Source organism: Puma concolor, chromosome C1 (genome assembly GCF_028749965.1).
Source record: "Puma concolor isolate L17-30 chromosome C1, mPumCon1.1.hap2, whole genome shotgun sequence".
Taxonomy (NCBI): Eukaryota; Metazoa; Chordata; class Mammalia; order Carnivora; family Felidae; genus Puma; species Puma concolor.
Window position 1 is genome coordinate 152340137 of NC_141674.1, and position 15136 is coordinate 152355272.

The following is a 15136-nucleotide window of genomic DNA, read 5'->3' on the forward strand; positions in this document are numbered from 1 at the left end:
CAACAACAGTCATAACAAAATGTAATAATTATCATGATGAGCCACTAGCATCCAGTGTGTGCTAACCATGTGCCAGACACTGATAAGCAACCGACATCTATTATTTCAGTTAATCCTCACAGTAGCTTCCTGTGCAGATGAACAAAGAGATAGACAGGCTTCAAGAGAATAGGTAATCTGCCCAGGGTCATGTGGCCAATAACTTAGAGAATCAAGAATGAATCCAGACTTGTCTGGTTTGAATCCATGCTTTTCACCTTCATGCTCTATGTCCATCCATGCCTATTCCAGCTCTTCCAAGGAAGAGACAACCTCCTCAGTAAGGCAGCCTGCCGCGCTTTGTTTTATACCTATGTCATTAAGTTACTTTTGCATAGCAGTTTAGAATTTAAGAAACACTTATCTGATACAGTCATGACGAAGATCTTTAGGTGAGTCTATTCATATCCCATTGTACAGAGAAGGCAACTGAGGGGGTTAGACTGAAATAATTGTCAGGGACAAGAATAAGGGTACAGGACTTGTGAGTCCAGGTCAAGGGGTTTCTACTGAGAACTTCTTCATATACTGAGTTGATGTCTCCTTCCTTGTGCTTCTACCCATTGGTTCTAGTCTAAGATCAAGATGCAATTACATAAAATGAATACAATTACAGCAAGGCTATGGTTTTTAAAAATGTTTTTAAGTACAGATAGCAGGGAGTGTTCTGTGTTTTGAATTGGTAGTTATTTGTAATACAGAACATATTTTTCCATATCGTGATGTATTAAAACCATTATTATAAAACTACTTCTGGTCAAACTCAAAGAGCTGAGAATGAATAGTAGGAAGAAGGGAGAATAACAAAGGAAGGAACAGATTTCCAGCCCTTCCTGATACAAAGCTGGCTGTGAGCACAAGTGTCTATGGCAACCTCTCCCCCCCACGACTTCCCTCAACTATCCCATGATACCTCCTGTCCAGCCTCTCCAACCTTCCTTATGTATTCTCTGAACCTAGTGCCCTCCCCTGAATAGGTCAGTCAATTCACTCTGTGATGATTATCCCCTGGCAACTTTGTCTTCCTATCTGGGCAGAGTTCCTTGACAGCAGTAGTTGGTTAGCATCTGTCCCTGCGTCTCTAGAACCTGACGCAGCACCTCACAGGTGACTGGCACTCAGCGTGAATTGCACTCAATTACCCACACCCCCACTGTCAGCACGACTACTTGAGGGGTAAGGAGTGCTCCATCTTCCAAATTTATTTCTTTCTCTGTCACTTTTCATCCTTGCTCTCAAAATTCTCATTCTCACCCTGAGGTTAGGTAAACTACACTCATACTTCAGAGTCAATGTCATGCAATTAACTTCATACTAGAAGATAAAGTATTATTATCATTTTTACAAAAGAAGACACCTATTAACTATGGTAATAATCAATTGGAGAATCATGAAATAAGGCAAAGTGAAAACACAGGGAAATTGAGAGAGGAAGCCATTTGGGAACAGGGGGTGGGGCAAGGGACACATGTTCCAGATGATCAGCTACTCTGTGAGTGTCCCTCCATGATACAGCACGTGGCCCTGTCTACACCTTGCAGCCTTGTTTGTTCTTTTCCTTATGAACCTATAGACTCTCAGAACATACTCTTTCAATCTTATACTCCACAAGTCATCATGGCTGCAGTGGAGACCGGGGCTCTAATGGGAGGGTGGATCCAATATACGGAGAAGCAAGTGTGCCCTTTCCAAGTACGGATCATTCATTAATATACAAAACCAATTGTAGGAATTTCCCTGGAGGAACTCTTAAGTCCCATTTTCTAGAGATAGGCCCACAGTGGAACCGGGAAGCCATTCCTTTGCTTGTCATTAACATGCAAAATGAGATATTTCCAGCTATTCTCTAGGTTAGAAAGGACATTAGTATTAGGTGTGTTCTTATCTTAGAGATACACTCCGATGTTATAAGGAAGCGTCGAGTCGCAGCTTTGGGAAGAGGCTTTACCTAGTGTCCACTCTGGGAGTCCTTCAGATTGTGCCAAGCTGTCCAACAGGTGTTAAAGATGTTTTTCAATCGCTAAGTAAATTTCATTATCAGTTTTAATCAAATCTTATTTATGGGCCATGGGGATTTATCTTTCTTTTAAAGTGATTTTTGTTGTTGTAACATTAGCCGTTTAGTGGAACTGGACTTGAACTGGGTAAGAACCAATATTACGTCATGAAAAAAAACTATTTTATTATTTTTTTTAACTATGAGGAAAAACTCATAGGATGAACTAAGGATGGGCACTTAATAAGCATGAGGCAACCTCGCAAACAGTTTGGAACAGTCTCAAAATGGCCTTGTACCTTGGCAACTATAGACATGAAAAATGTCTTGTTAATATTTTCTAAAACTCTACCCTAAAAGGAAGACTAATCCTTTTTTAATATTTTTAGTTCTGTTTTTTTTTTTTTTTGCCCATTTTGTCCCCTAAGCCTTTCTAATTATTTTTTTCCTTCTTTAAAAACAGGAAATTATGATTTGTCCAAGTTCAAATGAACACAAATCCTCTGTAAAACAGATGCTTTCTTCCTCCTCTAGTCTCCAACCTCCAGACAATATTTTGTCAGCTCTTGGAATGCTGTGGGAGTATTTAGCTTTCCTCAGTAACTCTGGGTTAGGTAGGCCCAGTTAGAGAAACATCTGATGTTAATCTGGAAGCTTTTATGCCCCAGTAAAGCAGAAAAACTACCTATACAGAAAGGCCCTTTGTAGGAGGAGACAGAAGACAATAGGGGCATTGAGAGACAATGAGGACACAGGCAAAACTAGCTACTGCTAAGAAATCCTTGTGCTGTGGGACACCTGGCATTGTCAGTGCTAAAGAGATTTGATGACATTTAAAAGAAATGCAACTTATTTTGAATACCATTGAATTTCTCCATTTTAAAAGAAATGTTTAACTATTAAAAAAAAAACCTTACAGACTTTCGAATTTGAAAAAGCTTTAAAGTCTCTACCTTCATAAACCCAGTCTGCTATTCCATTATATATTGCATTTTCTTCCCCGGTCCAGGTGATCCTATGACTTGATGAATTTGGTTCATTTTTAACATAAACATCATTTTTCCAAACGTATGCCTAGAAATATTGAAAAGGAGATTAATAAGTAATAACCTGCTATAATATATCTTATCCTAGAGTTAAAAAATATCTATCAACTATTTTATCCTCAAACAATAAAGTATGCAAATGTGATGACTACCTTGGGTTATTCAATTTGAGCAAGATAAACAGTCCTTTTCTATCCTCCTCACATTTTAAAGATGCTAAGTATACAGCTATAACCTCCAAATAATTCTAAAGACACTCTTCACATATTAGAAACAGCTTACAACCACCACCATGTGCATGCTGAATGAAGTACATGAGAAAGACCCAGGAGGCTGACCACTCTCGCACAAGGATGCCTGCTTCGCATTGCTTTCTGGGGGCTGGGGGTTGAGGGAGTGTGGTTGCATGTCAGAATGGAGAGTTCCGTCTACAAATGAACATCCCGCCTCCTGGTCAGTTTCTTTTGGACTTCTGCCATTCTCCTAGCACCATAGAACATGGAGGTATATCTATAGTGACAGAGAGAAGGCCACAGAACGAGCAAGAAGCAGGTACACCTCAACAAACGAACAAAACCACAAACTCAGTACAACAGAAAATAGAATTGAGGAGTTTAAGTGCATTTTTCCAGTATGTAGACAATTCCCCAGTAGCAGTTCAGAAACTTTTAGGAACTGTATTTACTGTGTAAGACCAGAAAAATGCTATTTTAGGCAATAACACTCTATTTGATAGTGAAGTATTTGCTTCCTAAGTGTCTGTTCTGTATCAGGGAAAGTAGCTTCTGCATGTCAGAACTTTGAGCCACTATGTTTCTCTGAAAACAGAAGAGACTCACTAACCAATTTATGACCCTCTGGTGACCATGTGATCCACTGTGTGTTGTTTGGAATTTTCTCTTCTGTAATCAGCTGCCTGAAAAAAAAAGATAAAAGGAAACATTACCAAATGAATAAATCACAGTGGGACTTCTTCTTTTCAAAAAAGTATTATTACACTAAAAAAGCTTAATAGCTTTTATGAGGAAGTCACTGACCTTTTATTTAAATCATAAATGTCATATGAAGCTGTGTAAGAATGTCTCCATTGCTGTAAAAGAAAACAGACATTTCAGGTTCCTGTGATCCTTGATAGTTCAGCCACTTGATACAGGCACATAAGAGAAGATGTAAAGTAATATAACAAATTGCATAATTCTGTGTCACGTTTTGTGGTTCCCTATCTCAATCCTTAGAATTTGAGAATTAGGAAGAGATTCTCAGAGACCATCTGGTACAAACTCCTCAGGACCTCACCTGTAACCTAGCTCTGGCTTCACCCCTGCCAAGGAAACTTCTTGGGATCACAGTGCTCCCCACATGCTACCCCCTGGTAAACATTACTCCTAGCATTTACCATAGCATGTTAAGTCCACCTGTTTAAGAAAATGCAGATTTTCACTTTTCAACCGTCTTATTTACAAAATATTTCAAAGATCTATAGTTTTATCGCTGGTGGTGATGTGGAGAAATACTCTCCTACATTGATCATGAAAATACAAAGTGTTACAGACTTTTTTTTAAAGCCACCTGGTAATATATATTAACACTGGAATATATATCATCAATATTTTAAACAACGGTATCAAATATCTAAAATATGAAAAGCGAACCAAATCCAAATAAATGAGAAGGAAAGAAACAATAAAGGTAAAATCAGTAATCACACAGAAAATGAACAGTAGAGAAAAAAAAAATCAACAAAGCCCAAAACTGGTTCTTTGAAAAGATGAATAAAATTGCTAACACAGTAAAAGTAAGGGGGAAAAAAAAAAAAGACCAGTGAATGACCAGTATTAGAAATGAAAAATGGGATTAAAATGGGATTAAAAGATTTTAAGACCTGGGCACCTGGCTGGCTCAGTCAGTAGTAGAGCACAGACTCTTGGTCTTGGGGTCCTGAGTTCAAGCCCCATGTTGGGCACGGATCCTCCTAAATATAAGATAAAATAAAAATCTAAAAAGAAAAGAAAAGAAATGAAAAAAGCCATCTTGTTTGGGACCTGGGTGGCTCAGTCGGTTGAGTGTCCGACTTCAGCTCAGGTCATGATCTCATGGTTCGTGAGTTAGAGCCCCGCATCAGGCTCTGTGCAGACAGCTCAGAGACTGGAGCCTGCTTCAGATTCTGTGTCTCCCTCTCTCTCTGCCCCCCCGCCCCACACTCTGTGTCTCTCAAAAATGAATAAACATTAAAAAAATTTAAGATTTCAAGACCATATTACAAACATTTTTGGGGGGCCAATAAATATAAAAGTTAAAAAGGGGGCAAATTCCTTGAAAATTAAGTTATCAAAACTGAGACAAGAAAAAATGGAAAATCTGTAAAGTCTCATATCTAATAAACACATTGAATCAATCAATAAAAATATTTGCACAAAGGAAACTCCAAACCCAAATAACTTTACCAGCAAACTCCGTGTTATTAACCAAATGAGTTGAAAACTCACACATATCTAAAAACCCTACAAATTTGTAGTGTCATTCATAATTGCCAAAACTTAGAAGAACCAAGATGTCTTTCAGTAGGGGATGGGTGAGCAAACTGTGGTCCATCCAGACACTGGAATATTATTTAGCAGTAAAAAGAAATGAGCTATGACATCACAAAAAGACATGGAGGGACCCTCACATGCCTATTGCTAAGTGAGAGAAGCCAATCTGAAAAGGCTACATACTGTATAATTCCACCACATGATATTTTGGAAAAGGCAAACTAATGGATACAATAAAAAGATCAGTTGTTGCCAGGAGTTTGGGGGAAGGAAGGGACGAAGAGCTGGAGCACAGAGGATTTTTAGGACAGTGAAACATTCCATATAATCCTGTAATGGTGGATACATGTCATTATACTTTATAGATTTACCAAAACCCATAGAATGTACGACATAACGAATGAACCCTAATGTAGACGGTGGATTTTAGTTAATAATAATGTATCAATAATGGCTCATCAATTGCAACAAATGTGCCATACTAATGCAAAATGTTGATAATAGGGGAAAGTGGGACAGAAGTGGGGGATGATGAGGGAGAATATGGGAACTCTGTGTTTTCCACTCATATTCTATAAATCTAAAGCTATTCTAAAAAAAAATTAAGTCTGTTAATTTAAAAATAAACGAAGTAGAACTATACCAGAATCCTTGGAAGAAGTTCCACGTGGTATCATTGAGTGAGAAATGCAATTTACAAAAAAGTATGGAAAGTAGGATTTTATTTTTTATGGAATAAGCAATAACTAAAAAATATCTATCTTCACAGAATGATTGGATAGTATAATACACACACACACACACACACACACACACACACACACACACACGATTCTTAACATGTGATACCTGGGGAAAAGATGGGGGTGGAGAGAAGTAGAGAACCAGGCATAAGAGGAAAAAAAGGTAAGACTGAAGATAACATATATATACACAGATTTGAATTTATGGAAAATTATGTTTTATGTGAATGCATGTACACATTAAAACAATGTCTTTATGTCTGTCTTCCCTACCATATTCCTAGATGAAAGAAATTGTGTTTTATTCATCTTTAAATACCTGGAATCTTGTCTAGCACAAGCCACATAGTCTGTGTTCAAGAAATAAACCAAACCAGGGGTACCTGGGTGGCTCCGTGGGTTAAGCATCCAATTTTTGGTTTTGGCTCAGGTCATGATCTCATGATTTGTGGGTTTGAGTCCCACATCAGGCTCTGCACTGACAGTGTGGAGCCTGCTTGGGATTCTCTCTCTCTCCCCCCCTCTCTGCCCTTCCCCTGCTCTCTTTCTCTCTCTCTGAAAGTAAATAAATCAAACTAAAAAAATAAATAAACCAAACTGATATAAAAATCAAATTTTACCTGTGAGAATGAAATAAACAAAATGGGTAGCTCAAGGATACCCAGTTTGTATAATGGCAGAGCTGAGACACAAGCCAGAGTTTCCGACCTTGAAGAATATTTCCCACTTATCATTTATCACCCTCCTATCCTCTCATGCCAACAATTATGTATTAAGTCTCTAACTTTTGTGAGTCATACTTTTTTTTTTAAATCTTGGATTATTTTGACACAATCCATGCTTGTTTCTGGGAAACCTCTGAATGCTCTATCTGCAAGAGACAAACGGTGTGCTACAGGCTAAAAAAGAGGTTTAAGAAGGTTTGAGATCACTCAGGATGACAGATCCATCATGAGTTGCAAAAGGAAACCTAAAATGTCTGGGGTGTTCACTTCATCGTTGAAACAGACTCATCCCCCTATTTAGGTTATAAACATTAGCGGTTATCCTCTGTCAGGCATTACTGGCTGAGAAAGGCTCACTGTCCTTGAGGAGCTCATAGTTGAATGGGGGATATGGACAAGTAAATATGAGAAAAGAATCTCAAGAGATATAATAGAGGCAGGCATCATAAATTAGGGCCTGGAGAGGGAGAGAGGCCTATGAAAAAGTGATTGTTAGACCAAGTCTCGATGGCAGAAAACTGCCACACAGAGAAGCGGTTACAAAAGCATCATAGCAAAGAGAAGCCGAAGGCCAAAGATGGGAAAGATTATTGTGAAAAGCACAGGCTTTGGAGTCTTCTAACCTGGATTCAAGTTTGGCTATAATGTTTGTCGCCCACCCTCTGTTATTCATACGTTGAAATCCTATCCCCCTGTGTGATGGTATTGGAGGTGGGCCTTTGGGAGGTAACTAGGTCATGAGGGTGGAACCCTCTTGAATTGGATTAGTTCCCTTATAAAAGAAATTCCAGGGGCATTTGGGTGGCTCAGCTGGTTGAGCAGCTGACTTCAGCTCAGGTAATGGTTTGTGAGTTTGAACCCTGCATGGAGCTCTCTGGTGTCAGCACAGGGCCCACTTAGGATCCTCTGTCCCCCTCTGTCTCTGTCCCTCCCCAGCTTATGCTCTCTCTCTCTCTCCCTCAAGAATAAATAAGGTGTGTTTTGTTTTGTTGAAATAGAGACTCCAGAGAGATTCCATGCCGCATTCTCCATTTGAGGACACAAAGAAGATGGCCAACTGTGTTCCATGAAGCAGGTCCTCACCAGACACTGAATCTGCTAGCACCTTGACCGTGGACCTCTGTCTCAGCCTCCAGAACTATGAGAAATAAATCTGGTATTAACCCACCCCATCTGTGGTATTGTTACAGCAGCCCAAATGCACTAAGACAAGTTTCCATTATGTAATATCAGGCAAGTTTCTTTCTAAGGTTCAATTTTCTCTTTAGGAACATGGGGATAATGTCAACAACAATCTGAAGAGAGGTTCATGAGAATGCATGTGAAGTGCTAAGCAGGGCTCCTAGAATATTGTCAATATGTGATAGGTGATGCTACTATTACCTCTGGAGCATTCAGCAGCAAGGGGACATGTTAGGAAAACATACATACCAGGCCGTACAGTACTTATGTATTTATGTTTTCACTCATTCACTCACTTATTTGCTAACAGCCACAACGTAGAAATAATAATTGCTCTTTTGAAATGCGCTCAGTTCAGTCATGGAGAAGCCATGGAGTAAAATCTAAAGAACTTTGCACAGTAGACTTCCAAGGAAATAGAATAAAACTCGACTTTTCTCAGTTATCCTGAGACCTGATGAGTCAACTGGAATATCGTCAACATGTGATAGATGATGCAACTATTACTGTCTGGAGCATTAGGCAATGAATAGAGATTACTACACGTTGTACATGTATGCTGTAGAAAATTCTATCAGACATTCTAAGAAATAAAAGAGAAGATGGAGTGCTCTACTTTGAATAATCTTGTAATTTAGTGCTCTGCAGTCAAAGGTATGGAGAAAGTAAAATAAGCTAATGTGGTAGGGAGTGAATGGTGAAGTGTGGGAGAACAGAGTGGCAGAGGGCCAAGTTAGATAAAGCAATCCAAGAAAGCTTGGACTTGAATTTACTAAAAAGGGAGTACCATATGATAATCAGGGGAAGAACATTCCAGAATGAAGCAATAGCAAATACTTTGGCCCTTAGAGGAGAATGAATGATGCTTGTGAAAAATGAAGAGTGGTGTACCTAAAAGTTCTTTGGATCACTGAATTACCTGGGAGCCCTTAAATCTACCCATGCCTGGGCCCCACCCATCACTATGCTGAACTAGTTGGTGTGGGGTAGGCTGCAGGCATCTGTATTTTTAAAAACCTCCATAGGTGATTGTAAGGTTCAGGTGGGGTGAGAAGTACTGGCCGAGATGGTGAGTCCAGAGAAGGTAGTAGGAGTTGGGTTAGCGAGGGCAGACTGAGGTCTAATCACATAGGCTTCTGAGGATGCTGTGGTTAAAGTTTGTGTTTCATTCTGCAAGGGATGGCAAATCACTGATCATGAGGGTTCAAACATAGGCATGACATGATCTAACTTAGTTTTTAATTTTTTTTTTCAATGTTTTTATTTATTTTTGGGACAGAGAGAGACAGAGCATGAACGGGGGAGGGGCAGAGAGAGAGGGAGACACAGAATCGGAAACAGGCTCCAGGCTCCGAGTCATCAGCCCAGAGCCCGACGCGGGGCTCGAACTCACGGACCGCGAGATCGTGACCTGGCCGAAGTCGGACGCTTAACCGACTGCGCCACCCAGGCGCCCCTAACTTAGTTTTTAAAAGGAGTCCTGTAGATACTGCCTGAAAAACATGGATGGCAGCAGAATGAAGGAAATACCAGAAAAACAGCAAAAGCAGTTAAATGCATACATAAACTACAGTGACAAGGCAGATACAAATTACCAATGATGGTTGCCCAGCTAAGGTCTACCAGTGAAATACATCCATTAGTATACATCATATAGCACTTATTGAACTTGGCCAAATAGTAAATTGAGCTGGTATTTACCTTTCTGTTTCTACCTTAACCTTTATGTTTGTCCTTAACATGGGCAATTGTATTCAGTTGTTCTCAGCCCTTTGGTCATTAAAATAATATGCCCATTAAAAAAAAAAACATGGATGCCATCTTTACTCCAGATACTATAATTTATGAATCTGGGGATTGGATGTGGCCACTGGGAATTTTTAAAAGCTCCTCAAGTGATTTTAATCTATAGAGAGCAATAAAAACCACTGAATTAAATGAACAATCCATTATTGGGAACAGATGTGTTAAAGTTGTCCTAAGATTCTGATTGGCTCCTACTTTATGGGTTTAGCAGAACAGAGTCAGAGTCTTCATGTCCAGGAAATGGAGCTGGACACAGTGAATCCAGGGTAAATATTATGATTGAGAGCCACCACGTTGAAATGGGAAATGGAGTAGGAGATGGGGTTTACTTGGCCTGAGTATAGAAGTGTTGGGGCGTGAGATAAGGCTGCTCAGTATTTATTATTTATTCTAGAATAAAAAGGCAGAGGTGGGGATCCCCAGCTTTGTATTTTGCTTTCAATGCAGAATATCCCTACAGGTTTTTAATCTTTCCTACAAGTCTTAAGACTTCCTATACTTGACAACTGTTGTCAAATCCAGGAATAATTAAAAAGCTGCAGTTAAGGGGCGCCTGGGTGGCTCAGTCAGTTAAGCATCTGACTCTTGATTTGGGATCAGGTCATGATCTCATGGTCCATGGATTTGAGCCCCGCATTGGGCTTTGTGCTGACAGTGCTGAGCCTGTTTAGGATTCTCTCTCTCTCTCTCTCTCTCTCTCTCTCTTGCTTCCTGCCCCTCCTCCACTCACCATCTCGCTCTCTCAAAATAAATAAGCATTAGAAAAAATAAAAGTAAATAAAAAGCTGCAGTTAAAGTTACTGGCAATTTGTAGCCATTCTAAACGTGAAGAGAATATGTGATTAAGCTTTCCTGAGTGTGTGAGACTCTGATTTTGAGCTGAGGCTCCCCCTTTAGAATGGTTTGTATATGGTAGGACCTGGAAGCTGGGAGGTGATCTGAACCACCCTGCAGAGTCTCTTCTGGAGGAGAGGAAGTATGACTCTTTCTAAAGCAAATACTTACTGAGAGTTTACTATATATAAAGCTGAGACAAAGGAAATAAGGGGTTCTGTTACTGGATGTGCAAGTCAAACAATTTAAATTATAAGTTCTATTTTAACTTGTATTTTATATCTATAATGTATTACTTGTACTTTTAAGTATTTGAAAACACCAAAAAATAGACTGCTTTGAAAAAGCAGTCTTTGAAAAAGTTTGTTGGACTTACCCTTTATGAATGAGAATGGCTATTGCTCCTTTTGATGCTGGATTAATGAGATTTTAGTGCCTATTATATTACTTAGGTGTCAATCTTAAATATTCGTGAACTTGAAATCAGTTATAAAGTAACATACTCATAGGGTTCATAGGGTTCTTTAAATGTCATAGTAAGACAGCATTTCTTTTACCTTCACATAGTTGTACTCTAAGAGAATAAACTGTCCATCAGGAGATACCGAATAATCGTTTATGGAATGTTCAAATTCATCCTGTCAAGCAGATAGAAAAAAGAACAATTGAACAGCTTCATTTAACAGTCATTATTGAGTAATTACTATGTACAAGGTATGGTTCTAGACATGTGGCTCATGCCTTGGGAGCTCCCAGAAATGGCACATCCCCCGACACAAATGACCATTGTGCAAGGTGTATGGTGATCTGGGTTAGAGAACCAGAGAGGGAAGGATTAATTCCAACCAACGGAAGACCACCATGAGGGTAGGGATCAGGAAAAGAGAGAGAAATTTCCCAGTAGGGGGAAGAGCATGAGCAAAACACCAGATGTGTGAAAGGGCATGCGTATTAAGAGACTATCCAGAGATTAGGCATAACCTGAACACAGTATAGGGTACATCAGAAAATATATAAGGTGGGAGGATGTAAAATTCAAAAAATAGCTTGGACTGAAATATAAAAAGTGGAACTATAAATGACTTTTTGCACATGGATGTGATAGAATCTTATCTGTCTTTACAAAGATGCTCTGGTTGACACGATATCTGACATGAGATGAGTAGGGTTGCATCGGCCCTAGACTTGGGCAATACAATGGTCTCGTCTACAGAATGGAGATAGGGACACAAGCTAGAATACTCACTCACACAGATTAAAAAGACCTTGAACCAGGACTCTACAGTGGAAACAGAAATCTGAGGGGTACTTGACATTGCAGAGGGAGAAATGATAGGGTTTGTTGAGTAGCTAAATATGGGGGTGGGGTCACACAGGAATCAAAGAGGATTCTGAGGATTTAAAGAGTAGAATTTCATTTTCTAGCCTAAGTGACTCAGAGGAGAGCATTACGTACCAAGATGGGGAACTCAGGAAGAGGAATAGGGTGCTTTCAGTTTGCTGGGAGAGTCAAGGGGAAATAACTAGTTTAACTTGGGATACTGAATTTAAAATATCTTGAGGCCATGGGTGGACAGGAGCAAGCAAGCTACTAGAAATAAAAGATTTCGATCTTGGCAGGAGGTTAGTGTTGAAGGTGTGCATTCAAGAGTCAAGGTGAAAAAGAGAGCCCTGATGCTGTGGAAGTGTATGAAGTTCACAGAAGGAGAGCATGCCAAGTGGGGACAGAGGCCAGCAAGTGAAGACAGAGCCCTGAGGGGCACTTACACTGAGGAGTATGGGCAGAGGAGGAAGAATCGTCAAGGGAGACTAAAAAGTAGCCAAGGCAGGGAGCATTCCAAGAAGAAGAGAAAGATCCACTGTGCCATATGCTGCAGAGAGAGTTCAACAGATGAGAAATGATAGTACTCATGATTTGAAAGGTTATGAAAAAAAAAAATCCCCAGAATTTATCCTTAAAGTAGGAATGAATTATGCGATTAAACATACAAATGTACTGTTCTCCAAGAAAATGGAGCTGTTTCCATATTCAGCATTGAATAGCAAGATATTATTATCTTGTTTGTAGAGATAATCGTGATCTAAAGAAAGAAAATGGTCAGATCAGTATTTCAAGTTATGATTAAATGTCTTCATCAGCTAAAAATTATCCAGTAAAAACTTAATGTTTACATTCACGCAAGTACTCAATAAGCATTTGTAAGTCAGAGAAACATTAAATGATGGATATGACACTAGTATGCATCCGTTTCCCCATCGTTACTGTCAAGGTTTCAATTCACTTTTAACTTTTTATAGTATGTATCAAAGAAATACTAAGGTATTATTTCTCTTTGCACGCTTAAGGAGAAAAAAAAAAACAAAACAACTCTCCTATGTTATTTAACCAAACAAGGATATCTTCTCAGGGCCACAAAAGTGCCCCACAACTTAACTAGAATGAGCACAAGCATAAAAATCTGTCCCCTCCCAAAAAAAAGTCCTTACCTGAAACCCACCGCAAGGAGTAGAATTTCACCCTAAAAGTATTTTTTAAATAATCAGTTAGAGTGTAAGTTCTGCGACTGTCAGCTGCAGCATCATCTGTTGGTTGAAAAAAAGAGCCAAATGTTCAGTAAGATGGAATAACCTAACTTTTGGATAAAATAAACAAATGGATCACTGTAATATACACTGGTCACAATATACAGGAATACACTCACAAAATGGAAAACACATTCTGAAAGACTTCAGGCTGGGTGAATGCACTTAACTGTTAAAGCGTATATGATTGGTGTACCTCCCGGAGCTATGTTAGTGCCTATATTAGCAAGCTTCCCTATAAGGTCTAGATCCGCAAAATCCAATGAAATATAACTTAAGTACATTTTCTAGTAACCATATTTAAAGATTTTAAGGTGAAAATAATTTCAGCAGCATATTTTATTTACCCCAAATATTCAAAATATTATCATTTCACATGCAATCAATATTTAAATTTTATTAATGAGATCCTTCACATTCTTCTTTTTTATACTACTTCTTTGAAACTGGCATGTCGTCTATGATTACAGCATATCCAGGCTGACTAGGCACACTCCTGGTCAGTAGCTACATGTGGCTGCACAGTAGATGGGCACAAGGCCAGACTGTCCTTCTTTGAGGCCTGAAGGTTCACTTCCAAGCTCTCTTGCTTTGCACAGACCTTTAAGACCTGCTGAGCACCCAGTTCAGTGACCTTTGTTTCTATCATCTTTCCTTGAACTTGGGGGAGGTTTTTATGAAACCCTCTCTTGGATTCTGTGATACCTCCTCGCTTCTCCTTCTCAGTCTCTAGCCTTTATTTTTCCATCTCCTCCTTGACTCTATTTTTCTTCATTGACCTCAAAGGCAGAAATGCCCTGATGTTCAATCTTCAGCTTTTTCCTCTTCGCTTTCTACATTTCTCCTTCCAGAGGACTCTGGAGAATGGGACTTCCTGGGCTTCAGGCATATTTCCCATTTAAATACATAACAACACGTGTACTCACTACCTTAGTCTTCCACACCCTAAACTCACATTTCCAGTGCTGTGTGGGGCCTTCTTAGTGACTTGTCCCATGCTAACCCCAGACCTACCTTGTATAAGATAATTGTCTTCCTTCGAAAATAATTTTCCCTAGGGAATGTGTGTGTGTGTGTGTGTGTGTGTGTGTGTGTGTGTGTGTGTGTGTGTGTGTGTGTGTGGTTTTAGATTCTGTTACTGGAGACCCCACTTCAAAGTCTGAAAATCATTTGTGATGTCGCTCTCTCTTACCATCACCTGCATCCTATTAACCCTGTTGATTCTTCCTGCGAAATCTTTCTTCCAGGTATCCTGCCCTGAATTTTTCCCAGTCCAATTCTTCCACTGCACCACTTCTGGCACGGTTTTCCCAAAATCCACTTTCATCCTGGTGACTTTTTCTTCAAAAGCCTTCACGGATTCCCCAATGCCCACAGGAAGATTCCAACTCCTTAGCCTGGCACTCGTGACCTCCACGGTCTGGCATGAGACTCTCCAGGGTCATTTCTACTCACTCTGTGCATTAAGCCTCTAACCTCGTCATGCTGATTGCCTACTGAACCCAGTAAACCTTCTTTGGCTTTTCTGACTTTGCCCCTTCTCCTGAGCCTCCTCCCTACAACATCTCCAACTGTTTCCCAGGCTGGCACAGTCCTCCACCTGCCAACGCCCTCCTCTCTCATCAAGACTTCAGTGCTGTCTCCTCTGACT

The 15136-nt window shown here is 39.7% G+C and overlaps 1 protein-coding gene across 2 annotated transcripts in view; it reads right to left on the reverse strand.

The window, feature by feature from the left end:
* Positions 1-15136, reverse strand: part of DPP4 (dipeptidyl peptidase 4) — a 109553-nt gene that overhangs the window by 43045 nt on the left and 51372 nt on the right. For both annotated transcript variants that reach the window (XM_086718751.1, XM_025934890.2), the window contains 6 exons: positions 13390-13485; positions 12892-12983; positions 11460-11540; positions 4119-4171; positions 3925-3997; positions 2989-3109 (listed from right to left, as the gene is read on the reverse strand). In XM_086718751.1, coding sequence (XP_086574877.1) covers positions 2989-3109; positions 3925-3997; positions 4119-4171; positions 11460-11540; positions 12892-12983; positions 13390-13485 — 516 coding nt within the window. The remainder of the gene's footprint in view (positions 1-2988; positions 3110-3924; positions 3998-4118; positions 4172-11459; positions 11541-12891; positions 12984-13389; positions 13486-15136) is intronic.